At 37.2% G+C, this 27394-nt stretch overlaps 1 protein-coding gene across 1 annotated transcript in view; it reads left to right on the top strand.

Annotated features, from left to right (window-relative positions):
• The first annotated feature begins 8351 nt into the window (after window positions 1–8351).
• LOC131051834 (protein EMBRYO SAC DEVELOPMENT ARREST 30) overlaps window positions 8352–27394 on the top strand; it is a 79608-nt gene continuing 60565 nt past the window's right edge. The window contains exons 1-2 of the mRNA XM_057986436.1: window positions 8352–9500; window positions 9614–9701. Coding sequence (XP_057842419.1) covers window positions 9306–9500; window positions 9614–9701 — 283 coding nt within the window. The 5' untranslated portion in view covers window positions 8352–9305. The remainder of the gene's footprint in view (window positions 9501–9613; window positions 9702–27394) is intronic.

Below are 27394 nucleotides of genomic sequence, written 5' to 3'. Positions count from 1 at the left end.
ACCTTATGAGTATTGGACCGGTAAGACACCTATGGTTAGCTACTTTAGAGTGTTTGGTAGCAAATGTTACATCAAGAGGAGTGAACACCAGAGCAAATTTGATGCGAAATGTGATGAGGGAATATTCCTTGGATATTCCACCAAGAGCAAAGCTCTCAAGTGTTTCAACAATAGGACTTAGAGAATTATGGAAAGCATCAATGTAAGAGTTGATGAAACCTCTAAGAAAACTGAGGAAACCGGCAGTGAGCAAGTGGTAAATGAACCGGTTGCAACCTTCTAGGAACCAGTTGTCAGTCAACCGAGTACCAGTAATAGTGTTCCTACACCGACAGATGTAGATGCTGATACTGATGGAGATGAGGATGAAGAAGAAAAGCAAGAGGAATCTATCAAGACCATTCCTCGGTATGTCAAGCTGAATCATGATCCTAATAAGATCATAGGAGATAAGGATGCCAGAATCCTTACAAGAAGAAAGGTCAGAGAAAACTCATGTATGATCTTTGAATTTGAGCCTAAATCATTTAAAGAGGCACATAAAGATGAAAACTGGATCAAGGCAATGGAAGAAGAACTTGACCAGATAGAGAAAAATGGTACATGGTCTTTGGTACCCAGACCGGAGCATAAAAATGTCATTGGTACCAAATGGGTCTTCAGAAATAAGTTGAATGAGGATGGCACAGTGATTAGAAACAAAGTCAGATTGGTATGCAAAGGATATGCTCAAGAAGAAGGAGAAGAGTATGGAGAAACCTTTGCTCCTGTAGCCAGATTGGAAGGAGTTCATATGCTTCTTGCATATGTAGCTTTTAAAGGCTTCAAAGTATATCAAATGGATGTAAAATCTGCATTCCTAAATGGTGTACTTGAAGAGGAGGTGTATACAGAGCAACCAGATGGGTTTGCCCTATCTGAAGACAGTGACATGGTGTGTAGGCTACATAAAGCCTTATATGGTCTAAAACAGGCACCTAGAGCATGGTATGAACGCCTGCATTCCCATCTTGTGAAGATTGGATTTGAGAGAACAAGTGAAGACAACAATATCTACTTGAAGTCTGAAGGAGATCAGATCCTGATCTGTGAGGTATTTGTTGATGACATTATCTTTGGTGGAGATGACAAGATGAGTCATGAATTTGCAGATGAGATGAAGAAAGAGTTTGAGATGTCACTCATGGGGGAGATTAAGTTCTTCATTGGACTGCAGATCCAACAGATGAAGGATGGAATCTTTATCACTTAGTCCAAGTATGTCAAAGAGGTGTTGAAGACCTTTGGCATGGAAGATAGCAAACCGGTTGGTACACCGATGGTGACCGGTTGTAAACTATCCAAAGAGGATGACTCAGCATTGGCTGATGAGAAGGAATACCGGTCAATGATTGGTAAGTTGCATTATGTAGTGCATAGCAGACCGGATATTGCACATGCAGTTGGCATTACTGCAAGATTCTAGAAAAGTCCAAGAGAATCCCACTTGGTTGCAGTCAAGCGAATTCTTAGGTATCTGAAAGGAACTATTGACTATGGGTTATGGTATCCATACAATAATGATTTTAACATGAAAGTGTTCACAGATGCTGATTGGGCTGGTAATGTAGATGACCGGAAGAGCACAACCAGTGGTGCATTCTTCCTTGGTGGTAGACTGGTCTCATGGATGAGTAAAAAGCAGAGTTGTATCTCTCAGTCTACAGCGGAAGCGAGGTATGTTGCAGCTTTCATGAACTGCACTCAAACAATTTGGATGAAGCATGTATTGAATGGCTTCAAAATTCCTGTATCTAAACCAGTAAGTATATTTTGTGACAACACTAGTGCAATTAATATCTCCAAGAATCCGGTTTTACATTCTAGAACCAAGCACTTTGAGCTTAAGTATCATTTCTTAAGGGAAAATGTTCAGACTAAAGAGATTGCACTGGAGCATGTTTCCAGTAAAGAGCAGTTAGCAGACATATTCACCAAGCCTCTCCCAAAGACTACATTCATATACTTAAGAGGTGAATTAGGGGTACTGCCCCTTCAGGAGGTGAACTAAAAGCATATGCTCCACATCAGTTAGGTATTGCATAGTCAAATTTATTTTGGATTGATGTGTTGAAGGATGCTACTCCTTGGGGGGAGCAACATAATGGAACAGGGTAGCTTGTGCCTCCACTTTGGCATTGTTGTCAAAGGGGGAGAAGATATCTGCAGAAATTGGGGGAGAAGATGTGAAGCGGAGATATATCTTTGTATATTGCCATCAATGCCAAAGGGGGAGATTGTTGGCATTATGTGAACCGATATGAGGACATAATGACACTGTATGTTGTCATTGATGTCAATATGATGAAGAACCGGTATAACACCGTGAACCGACATTTGTGCCAAACCGGTATAACACTGTGAACCGACATTTGTGCCAAAGTGAAGCGGTGTGCTTGTTCATGATGAACCGACATATAGTAATGGGAACCGACATATGGAAGTATTGTATGACTACCGGTTGGTAGTCTCAACTTTAGGGTTTCCGTTTGATGTGCTTCAAGCCTGTGTGGCTCAACCGATGATATTGTGTGATGAGTTAGCATTGCGTGAAGGATCTTGCATGAGGGAGATTGTTCCTATCTACCTCGGGAATGTGCGAAGTCTGTAAAATGGTGATAACATGTGATGGGTTATCAGCCGCCATAAAATCGGTGGAAATGGATGATGGAGAATGTCTTGAGTGTGGATCAAGATCTACTGCATTTAATGCAGTGTGCTCAATGGTCAGGATTGAACCGTTTGAATTCCTTAACCTAACAGGTTTAGGGTTTAGGGTTTATGCTACCAACTTATCTATTTTCCTATAAAGTCGATGTTGTGTCTCTTTCTGAGGTTGTTGGAAAAAGTTGTGTGTGTGTATCCAAGAGAACGGATACATGATTCTTGCCAGACCAAAAGGAGATAAGTGATACCTGAAGAGTGTAAGTGCAGAAGGTGAAGAGGAGCCTAAGTGGATCTACATTGACATTGAGTGCTATTACCAGATCATTGTAATACCTGTTGATCTCTAACCACCTCAACAGTTGGAAAATCCCTTAATAGGGTAGCCTTAATCGGCTTGCTGAAAATCCTTTAACAGGGTAACTCAGAGCTACTGAGTTCGGAATCCTTTAGCTATTGAGTTCTTGAAATCCTCTAACAAGATAACCTTTAACAGGGTTTAACCCTTAATTGGGTATTGTAGCCATCCCTTAACCGAGTGATCTCTAACAGGATCGGTTCCTAGCAGAACCTTTTGTAATGTCTCTAACTAGACAAGGCTCCTAATAGAGCGGACTTCTAAAGAGTTCAAAAACAGCTTGTGGGTATTCATCCCCACCGTGGTTTTTCCCAGTTGGGTTTCCACATGAAAAATATGTCTGTCATGTGTGATGCTTTTATCTTGTGATGCTTTGCTATTGTGTGTCAAGCATATGATGGTTCTGTGTTTTATGCGTGTCAATAAAACATGTTGAACTATCTATTATTATGATCTGATGATAGATTACCTGTTCATGCATAAGGGTGAAATGGTAGTATAGTCTCGAGTTGAGTGAAAAGCTAAGTGAGTAACCAGTTAATGCTTGTCTTAGACATTCTTAGCTTTACCGGTTGCACTCTGTTTCAAACCGGTGTCACTATCTGCCAGTCATTTGAAGTGTTTGCTGTCAAATCGGTTTTGGACTGTATTTTTGCCTGTACTGATTCACCCCCCCCTCTTAGTACTGGTTTGGTATTATTCGTTCATCATTAAGTTATCAGGTTCTTCTCTGCACTTAATCTCTCTTCTCTCTTTTTCTTCTCTACAACATCATCTTGCTCTGTCTTGAGCTCATATATTTATCACCATGGTTTCCTGCCAAGAATGCATTCAAACACTGAGTGCTTAGGGTTTCCTTTACCCGACACAATCTTCATGAGATCCGATCCAGTCTGTCTTGGATCAATCACCTGTACTTCAGGGATGCATCTGTACATGTTTTCCATTATCTGATGCATACTTGCTAAGGATAGCAATCATGTACAAGATTTCCTACCTTGAAATCTGTCAACTCATAAAGCGCTCAACTGTTTCCTTTTCGAGGTCTTCTTGCAATCTGATTTCCTTTGCATTGATCCAAGCACCAACTATTCCTTGATCTTCCTTTGTCATTCCTTCTTCCTCGAGCCGCATCAGCCACTTACAATCCCATGATTTGTGGTTGTTTCATTAATGTCGACTAGCTGTTTCAACAACCATGTTGATAGAGGCTTCACTGACCTCTGCATATTTGCCACCTCAGCTCCACATGGCATCACAATGGTCAATGACTTAGCTCACCGACACATAGTCGGTTCATACTTGATCATTCAACAAACTCATACCGATACATCTCTTTACTGATGAGACCTTCTTCTTCTGCTAACCAGCAGTGCACACTACACCGATAATATATTTTCACCTCCAGTGGTTTGTGATAACTTTAACAGTCTGCCTCTTCATCAAAAGCAGGCAACCAACCTCCAGATTGGTTTATTGCTCTACCGGTTGTTACTCAACATGTTAATATGCACACAATATTCATCCCGGTTTATGCCTTATCGGTAAGCCTTCCTTCTGTCTGCTCACTCTCATGTGAATTGCCATCATATCGGTCACCCCTTCTTTCTTACCGGTTGACATCAATGACAACTTAATGCCAAAATGCCAACAATTTCAAGCCAACTTTTCAGCACAAGTGGTTTTAAGTAATTCTAACTAAAAATTATTTTTAGTCAAACATATGATCTATATAGATTCATTATAGCTATCTTATATATGGGCCACGACTTTTCCAATTGGAATTGTCTACTAAAGGTATATTTTATACCACTTTGGGTCTAATTACCAATTTTTTCTTTTTTTGAAAAACTCGAAGTTTCAACAACTCCTATTCTTATAATTTTTTTTTTTTTGAAATGTAAAAATGCTCTTTTATAGATCTATAAGTGAATTTTCCAATATATATATCTCTTTTAGTATTTTATATTTTATGTTTATTGAAAGTAGGTCATCAACATAAGATTGATTATCTTGTAAAGGAAAAATACTAAACTTTATTTAAAATTTTTGAAACAAATAAATGCACTAGAGAAAAGAGTCTATGTCAAGATGATATAATTCTTTTCTAATTTGGATAAATAATTAAGAAAAAAGGTGACGCCAAATAGACAGAGTTATATTTCAGTACATGCAACTTAATTTTTTTATTGAAATACACACACACACACACACACACATACACACATGTGTATATATGTATATGTATGTGTATATATATGTGTGTGTGTGTGTGTGTGTGTACACACACACACACACACACACACACACACACACACACACACACACACACACATATACATGTATACATATATTTTATGTATATAATATACATATACATATACATATATGTATGTGTGTGCACACACACACACACACACACACACACACACACACACACACACACACACACACACACACACATATATAGTTAAAAATATTTTTTTGCACTAAAGTTTCAAGTTATCAATATACATAAAAAATTTAAGGTGACACCAAATGGAAAGAGTTATATTGGAGTACATGCAACTTTTAAAATTTATGTATATGTATATGTATATAGTTAAAAATATATTTTTGCACTAAAGTTTTAAGTATCAATATACACAAAAAAATTGAAGAAAAAAAGTTAAAATTTACTATATAAAGTGTGACGCCTCATGTAACTTCAATTTCAATATTTTATCAACAACTAAATTACAGTGTTTACTTTATAAGAAAGTATAGTCAAATAATTTTTTAAATTTTTTAAAAATTATAATTATTAAATACACAAAAATATATACATTTTATTAGTTTACATTATTTCAAAATTCAAAACATATATTTCACTTTCTATTGATTCAATTTTAAAAGATGAATCAACATTGGCCATTTCCTTTATAAAAGTGTGACACAACTTTGTGCTTTTACCCATAACTTAATCACCAAAATATGTCTGGACCAAAAAGACATGATCTAGATAGAACACGTCACCTCAATTAGCCGGAATCTAGACTAACTGACAACACTGGACTTAGAACATCATAACTTCATTTCTAGGTCAAACCATCACTAGAAAATTGAACTAAAACACTGCACAAATCAAATAAACATGTCCTCCAAGCCACAACAACGAACACCACATATCAGAGAACCACCGAGCATTCTCCGAACCAGTTCTGATAGACATTTCATGTCAGAAACAAAAACAACTAACTCAATATTTGAGTAACACAGAACCTAAAAACGTGACAATACAATATACATAGATCATAAACATTATATCCAAAACTGCACTCCATAATCTTCACATACCGAAAGAATGCAACTGGGACATTAAATACTCTTTCCTGCATAAATATTGTTTCCTACATATTGAACCTTCGATTACACCAACCTTCCGGAAACACCTCAAGCTTATGTCATTACTAGACCACTCAACAACGTCAAACTATACTTTTTTAGACCATTTGCAACATATAGTGACATTAATGAAAACACAAGTTGACATTAATGTCAACATAACGCAACAACTCATTTGCAACACTAAATAAGTTGACATCAATGATAACACAAGACAAGTTGACATTAATGACAACGCAATAACTCAAGTTTCTAACAATAATTACATCTATATTGCTTTCCTCTTTCTAATGCGAGATCATAGAGTTTAATCCGAAACATTGATACAAAAAAAATTCACAATTCTCTACTAGAAACATTTTAAGCAATATAGTTTCAGTGACATATTTTTTAATTTACTGATTAAAATAATAACATCAAAATAAAAGTTAAAATAATGAAAAGCTTATTATCATTTACTAGGTCCAATTTGATTGTGTAGTACCTACAAGCTTGAACTGTGTCAAAAAATTGTTTACCTATTTTAGTTTGTTTCTTTTTGAGTTTTAAATTTTTTATTGTTTGTAAATCTACAACCTTCTTTGTTCTTTTGATATTTATATTTTGATCTACCTCACTATATTTGTAACCAAACATAGATCATGAAATAAACTTTTGACCTTTAAGCACTCCTTTCTAGTCTTTTTATTCTTTTCAAAATTTATATATACTCTAATTTCATTTAGAAACTTCACCTTTCAAAAAATTACAAATATAACAAATTTGAATGAGATCAACATTTTTTTACATTTATTTTTTAAAATCTTTTTTATTTTATTTTTAAAATTTTTTTTAAACAAAAGACCAAGGTTTATAATATATTAATATTATAACAATAAGTTTACATAAGAGAAAACAATTGAGGGGAAATAACACCCGCTAATCTTAGATTCCAACTAGACAAGACATCTAATCTGAGGAGCCATCCAATAACAAAAAGGATGACAAAAAACCTAGAGAAGACAGTACACAGGGCATAGCAAAACATCATATAGCTGGATTTCTATTACAAGATTAGAAGGTCAATTGCTAAAATTATAGCTACTAGTCGAACTACTAGCCAAACACAATTGCAGAGTGCCAATCCGAAAGAAAATGGGCCAAATGAAATACCTTTACAATAGACCCAAGATCAAATTTTCAAAAAATCTTTCAAAACCGGGGCACGCATGGCGAAACTTCGAGATAGATCAAATGAGAAGCATTGACAGGAACAACAAGCAATGCACGATAACCAAAAAACTCGTGCAGCTCCAAAACCTTCCCCGACCATTATCCAAAAATAGTTGTTCTCTCGATTTCGAACCAAGCACAAAAGGGAGAACTGCAGCTGAAGCTTCGAACAAAGAGCAGAGTTGATGAAGCTTACCCAATCATCGAGCAAAAATGGTGCTAAAGACCTTCATTGAAAAATTTAAAACCCATGGACTCTTGAGACGAGGCATTGTTTGTTGGAAGAGGAAAATAAAGCCAATGACCTTGATGGTCAATCAGAGCATGAGAATATAATTCCCACAAAAAATTGAATTTAGAGATTATCTTGAGAACAGAGGTTCCCCAATTTGAACTGCAAATCTTGTTAATCTAACAAATTTTTAACTATTTTAAAGTATCCCACCTTATAAATCCCTAACAATTTCCCCATCACAAATGGGAATTAATTTTAATCTATAAATATAAATATAAGTTGAAAAGGAAATTTCCCTCGACTACACACCTTGCAACGCCCCCAACTCACCCATAAACTGTACTTGCAAATGTTCTCAAAAAAACACATGTTGAATGTGAGTAACTTAGCCTCATGGAACAGAATTTCTATTTAAGACCTAAAAGCCTATTTGATATAATAACTAACAAGGCTTTGTTCCCTAAAAGCCTCATGCTCAAGGGAGCCATTATGGGCACAAGTCCTTAAATAAAGAGTCAGTTTGTCTTGACACATGTCCTCTCGTAGGACTGTTTTCTTTTAAAGGTGCTTAAAAAACTTTCTAACCCTGATCACCTATAAAAGAAAATGGGTCCAACCTTGGAATTTTGGAGTTTCAAAATTTACCCACTAACATGCCTTCATAGATCCAGTTCCATGTGAAAGGGGGGTGAAAATCTTTGGTTTCAAGGAATTTACTCCTACTCGATTGGAGAAGAACAGGCTTCGATGTGGAAGTAAAGATCTGGTGTCGAGCACTATATATTTTTTAAAATAGAATTTGTACTCTTGTGGATTTTCTTCTCATAATCTCATGCAAATTTCTAAACAAAGGTCACTTGGTGGGAATGAATGCAACATGACAAAGTACAGACAGAGCGCCAGCCTTGGGCCTAAAGTTGGGCTCCAGATTCTAGAAAAAGAAGATTGAACGCCCATATGTGTAAACATGATTCCCAAAATTTCTTTACCATTTTTCGTATAGCTACAGAACAACCTTTCCTCGATGGGATTGTGTGGACAGAGAGTTGGGTTTCTCACGTTTGACCTATTTTAATCGTATTTGGCCACTACCGAAATTAGCATGTTGCTTGTGAAATAGCGGGATCTTGTTTTTTAGTTGTTTCATTGTCCTTTGCCTCAGATCCGCTGATCAAATTCCCTTCACATTTATATGCATCTTTTAACTCCAAAGCCGATTCACCTGTTCCGCATATGGACAGCAGGGTTGGACTTCAACGGCAGTTCGATCTGGGAGGCAAAGACAGACTTGGATAGGGTGAGTTTAAATTATTTGGCCTGTTGGTAGCAATGTATTAGGTGAGGAGAAGGATTTAGCATTTATCCGATAATCTGCTGTATAGTTTGTGATAGTTAAATACAGTCCGAGAAATAATGATTTTTAAGTCCAAGATTAAGTGGGCAGCCCTTGTTGGTCTGTTATTATCTCTGGCTTCTCTGGTCACACATCTTTTGTTAGCGAGGTCCTCCACCACAGATCTTGTTCAGTACAAAACAGGCATCTTGACAATTTTTAACTGGCGCCCTGTGGTCGAGAACGAGGAGTTTGTTCCCAGGGCAAAAAATCAGGTCTTTTCATTTTAAATGCAAAATCATTGGAATTGAAATTTTACTCTACTTTAAAGTATTTGTCTGCTTTTATTTGAATTGGAATATTAAGGCTGTGGTTTTCATTGAATCAGACTTCCCATTATAGGAAGCTATGGGGCCCCGTGAAATCGCTTCAATCTTTGCAGCCCTTTGCGAATCCCAGAAGCAACAATTATCCAGGTGGGTTTTTAGCTTTTCAAGCTTTACAATTTACAAGTTGCATTTTTTTATGGCTCATAATAATAACTGAAGGGAAGGGCATTGTGCCGAAATTCCATGATTTTAAAACGAATTTAGGTCCTCTTTTGTTAGGGATTAAGATGTTTGGTATGGAACTCAGAACTTCATATTTGTGGATATGGGTCCTTAACCTTGGTCTACCTTGTTTGCTTATATGAATAATCAGACAAAAATCAAAGCTGAGAACATCTCCAGGGGATTGCTACGCTGTAACTGTTTAGTCGAAGGACATCTATTTGATGAAAAGAAAATTTGATAACCTTATATGCACATCCCATTCAAAAGCATCACCCGCTTTTTGGGAACTAACTTGTTACATGCGGATGGCTGAGTTTTTAATCCCCACTAGAAACATGACCTGTGAATGGTGAATGCCAAGTCATCTTTAAGAGCTTTCCTACCTACTATTTCATTGAACGTTTGAGAGTGGAAATTTAATGATTATATTTCTTACATGTTCAAGGATCAGAAAGGCACACTAGAACTTAAGAAGGGAGGATCTTGAGAAACCTAAGTCTGCACTTATGGTGACTCCTAAGTATAAAATCAGCAAAACATACTAACAGTAAAAATCAATCTGTCTTTCCAGTAGGAAGCACAGCGGGAAATTTAGGTGTATATGGTAACCCAAGTAGTTCATATTTAGGTCACTGCTTGTTCTAGCTCCACAGTCAGCTAGCCCAAAAAACTGAAAGAGTCAACAATACAGACATGCATGATTTACTCACAAAATTAGGACGTATGTACATAGAGAAAGTGACTACTACTATCAAATAGCAAAGTATCAACAAGTTCCAGTTTCAAAAATTGGTCCATAGAGGTGTAACGCCTCCTAATTTCAAAATTATAGTTCAAAAACCACATAAAAAACAACTATTAAAAGAGGCAGCTGGCCTGGCTGGTTCTAAGCCCTATTCATGCTCAAGCCTGATTGTCAGCATTGATTTATTGCCAGTATCTGCATCCATCATGGATCTGCATAATGAATCTGTTCTTCTGGAAATGGATTAGTTACCAGGAGGGGTGAAAGATCATGGAGAGACTCCACCACATAACTATGTGTGCAAATCGTACACACAGGGCGAAAGATCTGCCCTATAGGGGTGGCAGTATTCTCTGTCAGATTGTCCAGACAAACAACCTGCTCCTCCTGCACAGTGGCTTATGAATTTCTGGAAAATTTAGCAGAGTCCCCACCACATAGGACTATGTATGCAAATCTTACACGCAGGGCGAAAGATCTGCCCTATAAGGGTGGCAGTATTCTCTGTTAGATTGTCCAGACAAATAACCTGCTCCTTCTGCATAGTGGCTTTAGAATTTCTGGAAAATTTAGTAGAGTCTCCACCACATAGGACTATGTATGCAATCTTACACACAGGGTGAAAGATCTGCCCTATAGGGGTGGCAGTATTCTCTGTTAGATCGTCCAGACAAACAACCTGCTCCTCGTGCACAGTGGCTTTAGAATTTCTGGAAAATTTAGTTGTCAAGGGGTTGATCTGATCTGGCATACTCAAAATGACCCCCATCAGAGTATAGAGATCTTTTTTACGATAATCTAACCTTCTTAGCTGTATCCATAACACATTTACAATTTGCTTCATTGGCCACACTAGAAGGGCCAGCTGTGACTCCAGGCTCTTTAAATATAGCAACGGTAATATGTTCTTTCAAAGTAGAGTGGTCCTTAGCAATTGGTTTCAGTTAATCTCTAATATTGTCAATCACAATAAATTTTCTCTTAAAGTAACTGTAATCCAGGCTTTGTTAAAATTGGTCATGGCAACAGCATTGTCGAAGACAGAATTATGGGAGTGGATCTCAATAGCAACAAGAGGAGTTTGACTGCAATGGTATTTTTGGAACTCTCACAGAAAACTAAGCCTTACATGTTCTTCAGAAACTTATGACCAGAGCAGAGGGAGAATCAAGATGGGTGTTATGCCAGTCCTTAACTGTTCGATGCTATCAATCCTTGACCTTTTATGCTGTTTAGAAATAAGGTTTGTTTATGGCCCATGGTAGAAGACAGGTTTGAAATTGGGAAAGGATTGAAAGGCCAAACCAACCTGGAAAGAGTTAAGAGCATTAGGGAGGGAAAAATGCCCAGTAGGAACAAACTTGCCTCAGCAAAATCTCTACTGCTCCAACTTCCATGAAGAGCTCTCTATTTCACTTGCAGGCCAAAGTGAAATGCACAGAAATCTCCAAGTTAAACAGTAGTGCCATAACAGGAGCAGAGAAAGGCACAACCAAGTAGGACAGCAATGTAACCCTAAGGGATGAAGTGCGGTGAAAATAATAAAGACACAGGGAGGCTGCCACTGGGACAATACAATATCTCATGCTTCAGTTCACCTCTTTACAATAATGTCATAATTAAAGGAGGAAGGGGGTGGCATCACGAAGAAATGTGATTTGCATGGGATGAAAGCTAGTGAGGGAACACTGTTGGTATGAAATGGGTGTTTTACTTATCTAGCTCACCACCTAGGTCCTAATCACACATGTTACTTAAGTTTATTTAGGGTACACAGGATAGTTATCACTATATGTCTCGAATCGTAAGATTAAGACATGCCATAATCTTATGCAATCCTATGGTCACCTTGGCCTATATAACCAAGGGGTCTCTTTTGTAATCTCATTAAATTATTGTAATCTATTACTTGTATCCTATGATAGATTAGCATTTACCTTATAGCTGATCTCCCTTGTGCTTTCATGAAGTTCTTAGATCTTGGGTGGTTACAATCTTCAGCCAAATCTTGTATGGTATAGACTCTAGAGCATTCTATACCAACTCTTACATGGTATCAGAGCTTGTGAGATTGCTTCTTGTTAGTCTTAATTGAGAGATCTAGGTAGATCTTGAATAGTTGAGGATGCTCTTCTCTTGCATTAAGTGATGATCTAAAGAATCAGAAAAACTTGATAGAAATACCAGATTTGGGGGGTTTCCTCTTTGTGGCTTTGTATTTTAGGTCAAAATTGGAGCTTTTTGGTGTAGACCTGAGCTCACCATTGAGTTAAGAGGGTTTGAGAAAGTCAGTTTTCCCTTTTGTTTTGTCCAAATTGGACATCTGAGGCCAGATCTATGAGGGTTTGAAGTTTGGAGGTGGTTGCTAGATTCAGTAGGTAGATTCCATTTCGGAGCATTTTGGGCCAAGACAGATCTTGTCATCACGTTCAAAAGGCCCAAATATATAGGTCAACTATCAAATCGTCTAAACTCAAGCACTTGATTCGTAGCTAAGGAAAACGTTCGACTCCCTTCATTGTATGGTTGTACAACTGTCATTAATGCATCATTTGCGCAAAAAAATTGAGCCGGTAAATTATTTTAATGATAAATTTGTATTTTAAAAAAAAATCTTTTCATAAATTTGAACTGTAAAAAAGAAAGAAAGGGGTTTGTAGACCCCATGCAAGCCACAGGCATGGGTGCTGGCACATAGGTCACGTGGTGGCCTTTAATTCATTGCTGTATTACAATCAGTGCCATCAAATCTGCTAGCAGACTTGCTGCGCCCCAAGGCGAATATTTTGTCGCTTTTACAAGGCATATTCCATTCACTATGCAGGCAAATAATATTTTGTAACGAGGGTAATATATTTCGTTTCTGGTGCCAACATGAGTATATTTCGACTAGGACAAGACATATTCTTTGTTGACATCAGCAGGCACATAAATTTTTTTGCCCTGTTCACTTTTGGCAATTTCAAATTGGCAGTTCAACTTTGAACAGCCATAACTTAGTCATTCAGCTTCCTTTTTCAGTGCAATTTTTTTTTAAATTTTTTTTGAGTAGAGTTTCTTATTCTTTGCAATGGTGTAACTGGTTTTTGATTTTGGTGTCCTTTTTCATAAATTGCATAATCTCACAAATGTTGAACGATTCTCGTGTTGGGAACTTTTGGGGCTTCATTCTTGCTCCTATGGTAACATTTTAGACTTTTTTTTTTTTTGAAAATGCATGATTTGTCCTATACTTTGGGATTGTGTGATCAGATTGATTTCATACCCATCAGTTTTCTATGGGAGCATCATATGTTGATCCTAAGTTTGATGCCTTTGCAAATCTCCTAATTTAAGAGGAAGCTAAGTTAATTCACATGGGTCTAATCAAGTCTTCTAAACCACAAACATTGGTGGCAAGTGAGCCTAAGGTATTGAAATAAATAGGGAATCTTGATAAGAAGCAAAAGAGCAAGCTAAACAAAGAATTTGAATCCTCTCTCTCTCTCAAGGGAATCATCTAAGAAGGAGAAGCCTAAATTTGGATATTGCAAGAACTTAGGCATGATGAACACTGCAATGTTTTTCAAAATAAATTGATGAATTGAAGCATCTTCATAAGAAGAATCAAATCAGCTTGCCTTCAACAATGTTAGGGGGCACATCTTCTTCTTCTTCATCAAAGTTAGAGAGGCATAAGAGGCAAGCTCTTGTTGTAGTTGCTGATTCTGAGTTAGAGAGGTGGATACTTGATTCACGAGCCTCACATCATATGGCTTCATCATAGAGCATGTTCTCTTCATTTGAGTCTTGTTCATCACCACACATGCTGGTGGCTAACAACACATATGCGTGTTTGTGGGAAGGGATCTACTGACATGGATGACAAAGCATTCAATGATGTTCTTTGTGTGCCTTTATTGTCAACCAATATCCTTTCTATCTCTTAGATCACACATAGTTGAGATATAGTTGCAGTTGGGGAGTTTGATCACCATTCTTGAGTCTACACCTTCTCATGTTTTGCTCCTATTGTTCTTTTGGCTGATGTAGACATTGTGATTCAATGCAGCAGGATTCGCATTGTCTTCCAGAGTTGACTACATGTGGTGATCATTTGGCAGACATTATAGGTTTGTTTGTGGAGTCCTACATTTCAGATTTGGGAGACACCATCGATCACATTCATGTTCTCTTTGATGGAGATGATCCTTCTTTAGTTGATGTGAGGGAACACTTTGACCCTCTTGTTCATTCTCTACATGATCATTCCTCACAGTTTGACATGAGTGTGGATACTTTTGAACAGCATGTGGAGGAGGTCGCTTTATCTTTAGAGGAGTATTTTTGTCTTTGGATGATATTGTACATCAGTTTCTAGGAGAATCTGGATCATCATCTTCATTAGTCTGGCCTAGAACACTTGATTGGATTGTTATAGCTTTCAACATCAACATGTAGACACTTGAGTAGAGTGCAGAGGCATCACACTTCATCTTTCTTCCTTCATCGTCCTTTTAGGAATGGAAAGAGATCTCGCGTACCATCTTGGTTTTGTTTTTTCTTAAGGGGAAGAACATTGTTCAACAATATTGGATCATCTTTAGCATTTAGTGTCAAGCATCTACCATCGTTTCAAGGGACTCTACATTGAGGGGGGCTGCATGGTCTTTCTTCTACTTCTCTCTTATGGGGGGGACTTTTTCTCACATGAGGTTTTTTCCTTCCCATTCTTTAGTGAGAGCATTTTGTATTATCTCTCTTTTGGGGAGGAGTTTTGTCCCACTGGGTTTTGTCCTTTTTTCTATTTGCGAGAGGTTGCATTGCATTTGTACATGAATACCTAAGATGGCCTAGTAGCTCGGACCCATATTGCATTTTGCATTGTTTGCATTTGTGTACATTCTCCCTAAGTTGCACTTAAAGTGGGTGTTGGTGTGAAAGGGGTGTTTTACCTAGCTAGTTCATTACCTAGGCCCTAATTGTGATGTCCCCATTCAAATTCGAAATACAAGATAAGACTTTGTTGCTAACTTGAGAAAGCTCCTTGTATTATATTTATAGATGATGATATTCAAAGCTAATTCATTTGATGCATGTAAGGAAGAATGCCATTGTTGATCAATGATTCATATACTTCATATATGACGAATTAATACAGAAGCAAGCTCGATTCATAAATGAAGAAATAGCTAACATTAAGGAGACAGCCGTTAGAGGGAGGAGAAGAGATGACCCTGTCCATTCCCTAAGACCTGATCAGCCAACAAATGCTACATGGTCCATGGCATGGAAGACCAAGTATAAATTACTCAAGTGGCAAGGAAGGATCAAAAGGATCAGAATGAGACATAAGATCATCACCCTCTCATTGCTGCTCCGAGGAAGAAATCCGTTCAAGAAACAAGATACAAGCCTTCAACAAATTGCTGTTCAAGAATTACGTAAGCAAAATAATAACTAGTCTAATCATAATGAAGAGGCACGTGTGGGGGTTTCAAGTGCAAAAGGGTGCGATGGTGAGAGATACAACTTCTCACATCAAGTCCAATTGGAAGATATTACTTGTCATTGTGAGATTTTCCAAGGGCATGGTATTGGATTACTGTTTTATTGATTCATAGCAGATTGTTTAGGCTGTCAAGTGTAGATGATTCCACCATTCAACAAGACCATTGATGCATGTTAAAAAGGAACAAACAATTAGAAATGGTGTCCACATCGTCACAGGAGTATGAGGATTAAAATCAGATACAGTGTTAATCAAGGCATAGCCTCCCCTTCATCCATCGCATTATTATAAAGACATCTTCCAGGCACAGCGATCTTACTTGTGAGAAATCAGAAGTTATACCTTATATTGATTTCAAATAGGTGAAGTACAACACTCATGTTACTTTCGGCATATATGTCTATCAGCGTTATTGTGTATTAGAATCTACATTAGATTGTAAGAACTGACTTCTTTCGGGATCAGCATGTTACATCAAAGGAAAGAAGAAAGGATGGGAACTAATGTGACCTCCAATACATGTAATACAATGATTAAATATGCAGCAAAACGAGGACCTCACTAAAGGGAAAAATGCAGCGATCATTGTCTATGAAACAAGCAGTGACTGTTAAATAAGAAGACAGCGAGTGTTAGATAAGAAGGGAGCGATTTCATCAGAAATAATAATTATTAAACAAGCTAACAAGTTTATGGCAGCGGTAAAGAAAAGAGGAATGCAGTGATCTGTTTTATCTACAACTCATTAAAGTTCTGTTAATACAAGCCAACAAAAGGAAGGGTGCGATCCATGGCTAAGGAATAATAGTTAAATGTATTTTGTCTATGAGATGCATTTGTTCTTTAGAGGTGCAATTATAAGGCAGCAGTTGTATTTTGTTAAATAAGAAATTAATAAATATAATCTCATTTCATAAGGAAAAGAGACAACTATTGATTATTGAAATTTGAAATATCACAACCTTTCTATGGAAAGATACATGGAAGATATAAAAGGTAGTTTCAATTCATTTGTTGGCGTGTGCAAAGAGTGCAAGTGTGTGTGTGAAACACAAAGATATACCAGAAAAGACATTAGAATACATATGCAGATTTAAAGAAAATACATGCAGATATATGAAGGGAACATGAGTAGATTGATAAAAAGAATATATGAAGATTTGTAAGAAGTTTTATAGCAGTTTTGCAGAGAGATAGTAATCAGTTTGATGGGTGATTTATGATCAACAAAATCTATTTACAAATCAGAGAAAGCTATCAAGATAAGTTTTGCCCTTTGAGCTATTCTTAGAATTTTAAATTAAACATTATAATGAAATGTCTCCACATTTGATAAAATTACATTTATAAATGTATTATACTCTTCACTTATGTTATAATTGTTGTCTCAGGACAAATTTGAGGCAAACCCCAAATGGGGATATTGTCCGTCAGATATGAAGGTTGTCTCCTTCAAGTTGGACGTGGAAGACTTAATTCTCCTCAGACCTCATGTTTTTAGAAATATTTACACTCCTTCAGAGTAGCTTGAGCTTATTGCATCATCTCCAAAAGAGCTTGTCAGCCAGAGCTTTGCAGTCAAACTGGGAATTCCATTTCCCTAACCCACAATCCTTTTTTGGGGAGACATACTTGCTGCTAGTTGACTACATGCCTGCTTCAGTTTTTAGTTAAATCATTCCATAAGATTTTTCCAATCAAGGGATCCATCTTGTTGAGCACAGCTTTAGGAACAGTAAGGATAGGATATAGAATAAATGGGCATGGCTTGGAGAACAGCTTTAAGAAGAGTAGTTCGACCAGCCAGTGTAAGCCAATGATAAGTCCATCGTCAAATTTCACCCTTTATTTTATGCAAGAGTTAAATCCAAGCTGTTTGTTTAAGCACTGTGGGAGAGATAGCTTTCCCAGTTATTTGATTGACAGAGTTGCCTTATTGAGCTGGAGGATGGTCTTGAACTACCACTGGATTCTAGCATCCATGTCAAAAAGTAACTTGTGATTTATCCTTGCTCACTTTCTGACCAAGGGCCAAAAAAGCAATTGTTTAAATCGAATTTTAAATTGTCTGCCTCATTCACCTTGCCCATGCTCAAATGAAGAGTATTATCAGCAAATTAGAGGTGGGATAGATGTTCCATGCTCTCATCAATCTTCACTCCATGAATAAGGCTCTGTTGCTTAAATAAGGACAAGTGGCCCAATGATGACTCTGAAATTCAGTTGTGCAATATAGATAAAGTTTTCTTCACCAAAATATTGGTGCTTGTAGTGACAGTGAATTTCATTACTTGTGCCTAAAGCTCTTTCATTGGTTCAATATCTTCAGTGAAACATGAGCTCCTCTTAAAACTGTGTTTCAGAGAGAGAACTTTTGGGAAAAGCAAGGCTTGTTTGCACCAACTGTTGAAAATTATGGAAATGTTAGAGATTGCACTAAAGAGGACAGCGAGTTCAACTTTCTGCTGCAGAAACATTATTCATTTTTAAAATGAAGTTCCCATTCATTGTTTGTTGTAGGATGAGATGGGACTTGTTTACACTAATGTGCTAAATTTAAGAGTAAGTGGTACACCATTCTATAACATAAATTGTTTACTTCTGTATGGTTAGTAGCAGCCACTCAAGAATTGATGTCAATAATAAACGAATTCATCGTTTAGAAATTCTTGTGGAAGGTCTATTGAAGCATGTTGCTGTATCATAAAGCTCAAAGCTTCAAGTTGTGAAGATTAAATTATTCAAATATTGGCTATGAACATGAGAAATGTGCAGGAACTTAATAGAAATAGGCAAGCATAGTCTATGATGATGTGGTCTGGTTATATAGAAGATCCAAGTAAAACAGGAGTATCATGACTGAAAACATGCAAGGATATGTGTCATTTAATGTAAAAAATTAAAATTTGCCTTGATTCTGTTTTAACTGCAGACAATTTCAATATCACTACTGTCTTAAATAAAAAACTAAGAACATAGGTATCTTTAAAACCGTAAAATATGATGGTTGTTTTATCTGGAAGCAAATAAAAAAGTGAGCAGATTTATTTGGTGGGGTCCATGGTAGTTTGAGAGTTTAAAGCTCCAAATTGATAAAGCATCAATAGCTAGAAGATACAAGATGACTCCAGCAGATGTTGATAGTTTTACTTTGGACTGTTCTAAATGGTGTCCTCTTAAGGGGTTGTATTTAAAATCTTTAACTTTCAAGGCTTTAACTATCAGGTATACTATATGTTAACTGCTTTGTCATTGGTTTCCTTTGTTTCTCTATGTTCATCTATCTTCATTGATTTCAGGGTGCTATTTAGGTCAGTAGGTCATAAGACAACTCTTACAATGCCTGTGAGTAGCTACATTCCACAGTCTTAGAAAATAATACAAACGGACAGGGCAAATTATAAAATCGGTTTTGTCACATACACTGGTCTTTTAAGAATACTTCCGTGATGTTGTTTTAAATTGTTGAGACTTGGTGAGGAATTGTGGATCCAAGTCGAAGTGAGGTACAGCAAATCTGCAGTCAGGACTCACTGATTCAGCTGAGTCTGACAGCAAAGACTTGTGAGTCTTGGCTTTCAGAAGTCCCTGAAAAATATAGAAAATCAACTTGGAAAATAAAGAAAAAAGGATTAAAAGCATTTTTTTCCCTATATTATATATTTTTTAATTGCAAGTTTTGGCTGAGTTTTTCCACCAAGTCTGAGTCCAAGTCTCAACATCATGAAACTTTTAATTCATAATCATCTTAGTCCTGTTCGGTAATAGTGGCTTATGAGAAAGAATGTCTTATGATAAAAATGTAACTTCAGCTTTGATTGTGAGTTGGACTAAATTATAAGTAAAGCACCTTTATGTATAAAGGGTAATTGAGCAACCAATCAAGCGCATATTTTTAACAAGATTGTATATGCCAGTATTTGAGCATTCTTAAATGTCCTTAAGTAGACATTTCTTAATTGTTACAAACGAGAGAATTTTGTAATTGCTAAGCTAGGGACCTTAGCAGTTAGGCATGCTTATCGAAATGTGTGAAATGGAGATGAGTTTTGTTGTAATATAGGGGGATGCTTCATTGAGGCACCCTTTAATGTATTGAAATTCTTCTAGGAAAAACCGCGTGAGCTTCTTTTTGAATCAACGTCTAGATCACACTTTGTAACCCATCATCATAAAGAGGAAGAACTTTTCAATTAGATTGCAGAACTAGTTTCATAAAAAGAGAGGCAAGGGAAGAACGGAGACCAATTTTGGCATAAATGGGGAAGAATCTGGTAGGATGAAGTTGATCCTCACCACGTGCAGCATGTTTCTAGCTCAAGGAAAATTGGTGGCTATCGTTTCCTTAAATTTTTTTTTATAGTAGAAATGACAATTTGGTCTGTATGGTGAAGGCAGCTTCTACTCAAAACATCTTGTTCACATCTCACAGATTTGTCATGTGCTTGGGCAAGGAGGTCATGCCCGTGTGAAGCAGCCTAGGAAGTGAAATATCTTAGTTGTAAAATTATTGTCCTTTCGTGTGCAAAATTAAAGAGGAAAACTGCAGCAGTCACCAATCGGAATGCCATTTTCTGTCATTTTTTAGCTAGAGAAGAATGTTTTCTGTGTTTTCTGGGAACTTGTAAACATTTTTTGTGAATTGCTACAAAATTTTGCGTTTTGATTGCTTGATTACTTTTGTAAAACTGTAATTTATCATACTGATTCTTAAACCATCTTTACCATACTAAATGTTATCTTCAAAATATAGTTAGGGCCACATCCCCTATGGCAGCATCACCTGAAATTGGGAGGATCTCTCTGCCTGCCCCTGGAACAGCCCCTCTAACCTCTGTTTTTGCATTTCTTGATCATTGTGGAACATTGAAGACAACTGGTGGCTAAAGAATTTTATTGGATACATTATTATAAATGATTAAAACATTAGGTGCTGCGAAGGATATGTTTGATTGAGATGGTCTGGCCTCATAAATAGAAAGAAGATGAAGTCAAAATGTAAGGTCAACTATTCACTTTGAAATTTGAATGCTAAGGGGAAATTACTAGTATGCTAAACTGATCTCATTTAACATTACTCAGATGTCTAAAATTTGTGAGCAAGGTTTGGAATGCACAGGATTTTGAAGTGTTGTTGCTTTTTGGCATTGGGGCTACAAGAGGGATCAGATTGATGTGGTGAATGGTGCAGTAGACATGATCATAAAAATGTTGTGGGCCATAGCTTCACACTGTGCATGGTCATTTACCAATATTGTTAGGGTTCTTGGAGAAATCATTTCATTTACCAATATTGTCAGGGTTCTTGTATAAGTCATTTTTAATCTCTCGTTCCTAAAGACTATCCATCCTGCCAGTGACTGTGATAGTATGATAGATATTAATGTCTTTGATGACCGGTAACTTGGATGTAGTCAAGGAGGGGCCAGAAACAAATCAGTGGAGTATAATGAAGATCTGAGATGAGACCCTTCCTCTGCTGGTTACATTCAGGCATGGTTCCATGAGTATTGGTGAAGACTGCATACTTTTAAAAAATAGTCATATTAGTGTTCAGATTCGCAAATTAGTAATGGACAAGAATGTGATAGACAGAGTAGTAGCATGATTTTTTTAATACCAAACATGAAAAGGGTCATGATCAGTGGCAACAAACATAACTGTCTTCTGAGTGGCATCCCAATTGCCAAAGGAATTCTTTATAGCTCTGTTTTTATTGATATGAGTTTTGGTGTTGGGAGTGCTATAATGGGCACTAAGTTTCATAGAATGAGCAACAATAACCATCATGGGTTGAATTGTATAAACAAATGGATAAGTGAAATCAAAATTAAAAAATATGTAAAGGGCAGACATTCAAGGGAAACGATGGCCTTTGAGTTCATGTTCCTGCTGCATCAAGCCCTTAAAAGATTACACAGGCATATTATATAAACAAAGTTCTTAGTCATTTAAAAATGGAGCAAGGAAATCATATACCACTAACACTAAGTATTGTAAAACATATAGCGCAGTGCAACATTAATGGCATTAGTTTATATTAGTAAGATGTCATGTCCCTTCCTCCTTAAGTCAGCCTCCAACGCACTTATAAAACAGAAAGATAGTTTTAAACACCACCTAATTATAAATTTATATTAATATATTATATTAATAAATATTTAAATATTTATAATTTAAAATTACAATCCAAGCACCAAGGATAGGTCCCATGAGCCCATTTTGTATGGAAGGTATCAAGTTTTTATTTCAATTTTTGGCATCCATGATTAGTATCTTATTGTGTAATTTTTTTTTCTAATGGCCTGCTATTGAGGAGGAAACCCCTCCATTGGCAGATTTGAGGTAGGACACAAACACTCACCTCATTTGCAATCCAGGTCTAGGGTTGCAATGTGCTGATTGAAGATTCTTGACAATTTATAGGTCTACATTCAAGTGGGCAATCCAATATTAGTGGACTAGACAGTGGGAATTAGGATCAACCTGCAGTTCTGTCGGATTGCAGATAACCCGATCTTATCACCCACATATTCTGTTTAAATCTAGGCATCCAAACCTGAATCGTCACTAGGTGCATAGATAGACACTAAGCATCTAAGATTAAGTGTTAGATATTTGAAGGTTACATGCCTCGAAGCTGATCTTGGCATCAATTGGGTAATACCCTAACCGGACGAGGGTAGGGCATCATTTTGAAGTTGAAGTGATTTAACACTTTAGTGCTACCAGCCTGGTCCTCTCATCTTCACTAGCAACTGGGCGATTTATGACCAAATATACGCATCAGATAGGGATGCCGATCATAACTTTTGTGTGCAAGTTTGGGCTGAGCTGAATCATACTCTAGGCGCCATCCAGGTGCACAATAATTTGTCATAGTTCTGATCTGGAGATCCCATTTTCTCCTACACAAGATATTCCGCCATTTTCAATGCATTGTAATTGCTGCCAATAGGATTGTGTTGTAACAAAAAATATTTTGTAAGGGGGCTAACAATTAGTTTATTGGTTGTTGGTAATTCTTCATGTAATAAAGTTGTATTGTAGGGTGCGTTTGATGAGTGATTTTACCATAAACTAAATAGTTCTGTCCAGATCTGCAATTTCTGTCATTATATGCTAGGGTTTTAATAGTGATATGTAGGACAATGACGGTTTGGTATGATTTTATTTAATTTGAATTCCTAAGAACAAGCCCTAGGGACATTTCATTGGTATCATAGTAGGCAATCTTGCTAGCTTGCAGCGTTAATTATTTTTATGCAGTTGATTCAAAAAGATCAGAGGACCTTGGAGAGAGAGAAAATAAGATCAGAGTCAGCCGCACACGAGGTTAGCAGTGGAGTTGGAGATAGAGGTAAGAAAAAGATGGTAGATCATGAGGATGAATCGAAGGCATTCATGCATAGACATGAGCAAATGGCACAAAGACGGGCAAAAGACACAAATGCTTATCCAAACGATGCAGAACATGATTAACACTAAGAACCACACTAGATCTGCACAAAACAATAAGGAGGGGTAATTCAGACTAGGATTGGGCTTGAAATCACACAAATAACAGCAGGATTCCAATTGAATCAGCACCAAGATCTTTCCAGCCCACATTTTTGCCTAGAGTTGAGTTACCACAAGAAGAGGAGGAGCTAAACCAAGCTGCAAATGACTTTAATAGCTATATAGATCAGTACATGAGACTTGATTTGGATGTCAGAAATCATTCAATAATGCTGGGTCAAGGAGTGGACCAAGGGGAGAAAGAAACCAATCTATGCAGCAATTCAATAGAGATTTACAATAGAGGGTGATTAAGTTGACACTCCCAACTTTTGATGGCTTCGGAAAGGTCACTGGATGGGCTTGTATACATATCTATCACTCAGCCCTATGACAAAAATGAAGCTATTAAGTTTGCCCTTCTTCATTTGGAGAGTATAGCTCATGAGTATTGGCATAGTGGATTGATCACGCAAGGGCATCAACACATTGTGACATATACTGATTTTACACAGAAACTCTTAGAGAGGTTTGATAGGAGGGACATGAAGATGCATTTTAGAGAGTTGACATGTTTGAGGCAACATGGTTTAGTAGTAGATGATGTGGCAGAAATTCAGTGGGTTTTAATCATGCGATCATTTGTTGTGGAGAGGAGACATGTTTTTGTTTATTGAGGGATTATTGGAGCCACTTTGGGGTTTGGTGAGAGCTTTTGAGACAACATCTTTGCAAGATGCGAACCAAAGGGCTTTGAATTTGGAGAATTCCACTACCAAGAGTAAGTTCCACCCCAAAAGTGCACATTCAAGACAACATAAGAGACCATTTGACAAGGGCTTTCTGCAACCCAATACATTACCTTGAGCCTAGCAAGGTGGAAGAGTCTAAAAATGAGCTTCAAATAAAAAAACTATGCTTCATTTGTAGAGAGCCACAAGAACCAAGTCACAGGTGATTGGGAAAGGGATATGTACACTACATAGAGGCAACTTTCGATGAGAATTTTGAGGTAGAAGAGTTCAAACTTGAGATTGTTGTGGATGAGGTTGAGCATGAGGGTCAAGGAGGAGAGCATTTAGGAGACACACTTGTTGCACTTTTAGAGGCAACTAGGTATCGGTCTCTTTGAGTTAGAGGAGTCTTATAGGGACATAGAGTGACATTATTAATTGATAGTTGGGTTACCCACAATTTTATTGATGAGGAATTGGTTGATAAAATAAGATTTGAGGATTGATGATTTTGAGAGATTTATTGTTGCAATGGTTGATGAGTGTACTATTCCATGCAACAAAAAGATTCAATAGCTCGAGTTGACCCTAGTGAGGCATACCATGTGTAATGATATCTATGTGATTGGCATCGATGAGATAGATATTCTTTTGGCTGTGCAATGGTTGCACTCACTTTGTGAGTTTACACAAAATTATTAGACATTGGAGTTGAGATGCAAATCTAATGGAAATGGGTTGGTTCTTCGTGGCCTATCCAGTGGGGGTCCCAAGATTGTTTTAGCAAAGAGGATGGAGAGGGCTTTTTGTAGAGACCAAGTAGCTTGGGTAGCAAAGTGTTCGATTACAGATATGTCCATCCAAGGATGGGAATTCTTACCATGTTGACATCTAGTCCATCTTAAAAAAGCATAACAAGGTGTTTAGTTATATTCCTCTAGGTTTGCCATTGGATAAGGGGTTTTCAATATGTAATTGAGTTTAGATGAGTAAACCGGTCATCGCTACACCTTTTTGCCATCCTAGGAGGCAAAAGGAGGAGATTGAGAAGGCGAGTGAGGAGTTGTTGGACATGGGATGCATACGACCTAGCTCTAGCCTATTTGCTTCTTTTATGGTGTTTGTCATGAAAAAGGATTGTACTATGAGGATGTGCATTGATTATAGAGCCCTAAACAAGAAGACTATCAAGAATTGCTATCCCATTCCCAAGATCAATGAGTTATCAACTTCTCGATGTATTGTACTTCTCCAAAATTGATCTACAGTTAGGATATCATCAAATAAGAGCAAAATATGAGGATGCACACAAATAGTTTACAAGTGTCATTATGAGTTCCTAGTCATGATCATCAAATAAGAGCAAAATATGAGGATGCACACAAATTATTTTAAAGTGTCATTATGAGTTCTTAGTCATGCCATTTGGGTTGACTAATGCACCTAAAACATTTTAATCTTGCAAGTGTTAGTTTATTGTAACTCAATGAAGAAAATAAATAAGGATTCAAATCCTTATAGGGCTGGGCCCTTCTTCTTGATGTAACGTGGAGACTCAGGTGGCCCCTTCTTCTAGATGCAACGTGGAGACTCAGCTGGGTCCTATTCACATATAACGTGTAGTTTAAGCAATTGATGTCTATAGGGCTGGGTCCTGTTCCCAAATTTAACGTGTGGACAAGCAATAGGGCTGGGTCCAAAAGGTAATGTGGCACAAATTGCAAGTTATGTAGGCCCCAAATTGGGCGCCAAAGTGCAAAGTAGAATATGTAAAATAAAGAATTGGTTAAAGCCGACTTAGAAGACTTAAACATGAATCTTGTATATAAACAAGATTCATTCTACACAATAGACATATATATTATTCATTGCTAGCCTTATGTGAATCAGCCTTCAAAGAGCAGCGAACTATCTTCTTGTGTCAGCGATTCATTCCTAGGAACAGCGAATTGTCTCAGTGGCAGCGAATCATATCCACAGTCAGCAAATTCACTCCTATGCTCTGTGAATGATCTGCATGACAGCAAACAGCAAATCTCGATAGTGCAGATAAGTCTATCAAGCTATTCCTTGTGCCCTAGTTTGGAATCTTCAGTCTGCGGTTCTTATTTATATGTTGCTTCAAGTGCAGTAAGCAAAGTTGTATGCTGATATTGTCTAATACAAACTTGGATCTTGTTGCTGGGTTTTTCACCTCCAAGAGGGAGGTTTTCCCAGGGTAAACTTGTGTTGTGTGCCCTTTCTATTTGTGTGCTTTGATTCTTGTGACTGCATTATTATTTCCTGCTCATTATTGTTAATCTGATCACGAAATTCAACAGCAAGAACTAGGTATTTATTTTACAATTGAGGAAATTTGTACTAGTTTTCTTCAATTACATCTTGACTTATAACAAGACATGGGGGGAACATTTGAGGCATACAGAGGAGGTGCTTGGTATACTAGTGCAACATTCATCCTTCACCAAGGCATCCAATTGTGAGTTTGGTTTGACAAAGATATTGTATCTATGGCATAAGATTAGTGCCAAAGGGCATTATGAGTTCTTAGTCATGCATGAACCAAGTATTTATTTTAAATTGAGGAAATTTGTACTAGTTTTCTTTGATGACATCTTGATTTAAGCAAGACATGGGAGGACCATTTGAGGTATATAGATGAGGTGCTTGGTATACTAGAGAAGCATTCATTTTCTGTCAGTGCATCCAATTGTGAGTTTGGTTTGACCAAGATATTGTATCTAGGGCATAAGATTTTAAGGGGTTAGCATGGATGAAGAGAAGATCAAGGCAATAAGGGATTGGCCTCATGTTAGGACTTTGTCACACTTGAGGGGATTTGCGAGACTTTGGAGCTATTATTGGAGGTTTGCCAAAGAGTTTTCACAACTTGTATCCTTGTTGACAGATTTGACAAGGAAAGGGGGCTTATCTTGGAGTTTTGTAGCACAAAACGCTTTTGACAAGCTCAAGGAGGTCACGAGTTCTTGTCCTATTTTGGGTAGTCCAAATTTTTCACTTCCTTTTGTTTTAGAGTGTGATGCATCTGGAGAGGGGATTGGGGCAGTTCTAATGCAAAACAAACACCCCATAACATTTGAAAGTAGGAGGCTCAAGGGGTTAGAGATAATTTTCTCTATTTGTG

The sequence above is a fragment of the Cryptomeria japonica genome, chromosome 6 (assembly GCF_030272615.1).
Source record: "Cryptomeria japonica chromosome 6, Sugi_1.0, whole genome shotgun sequence".
Taxonomy (NCBI): Eukaryota; Viridiplantae; Streptophyta; class Pinopsida; order Cupressales; family Cupressaceae; genus Cryptomeria; species Cryptomeria japonica.
Note: the sequence above shows the minus strand (reverse complement) of the source record. Positions and strands in the feature narration are given on the sequence as shown.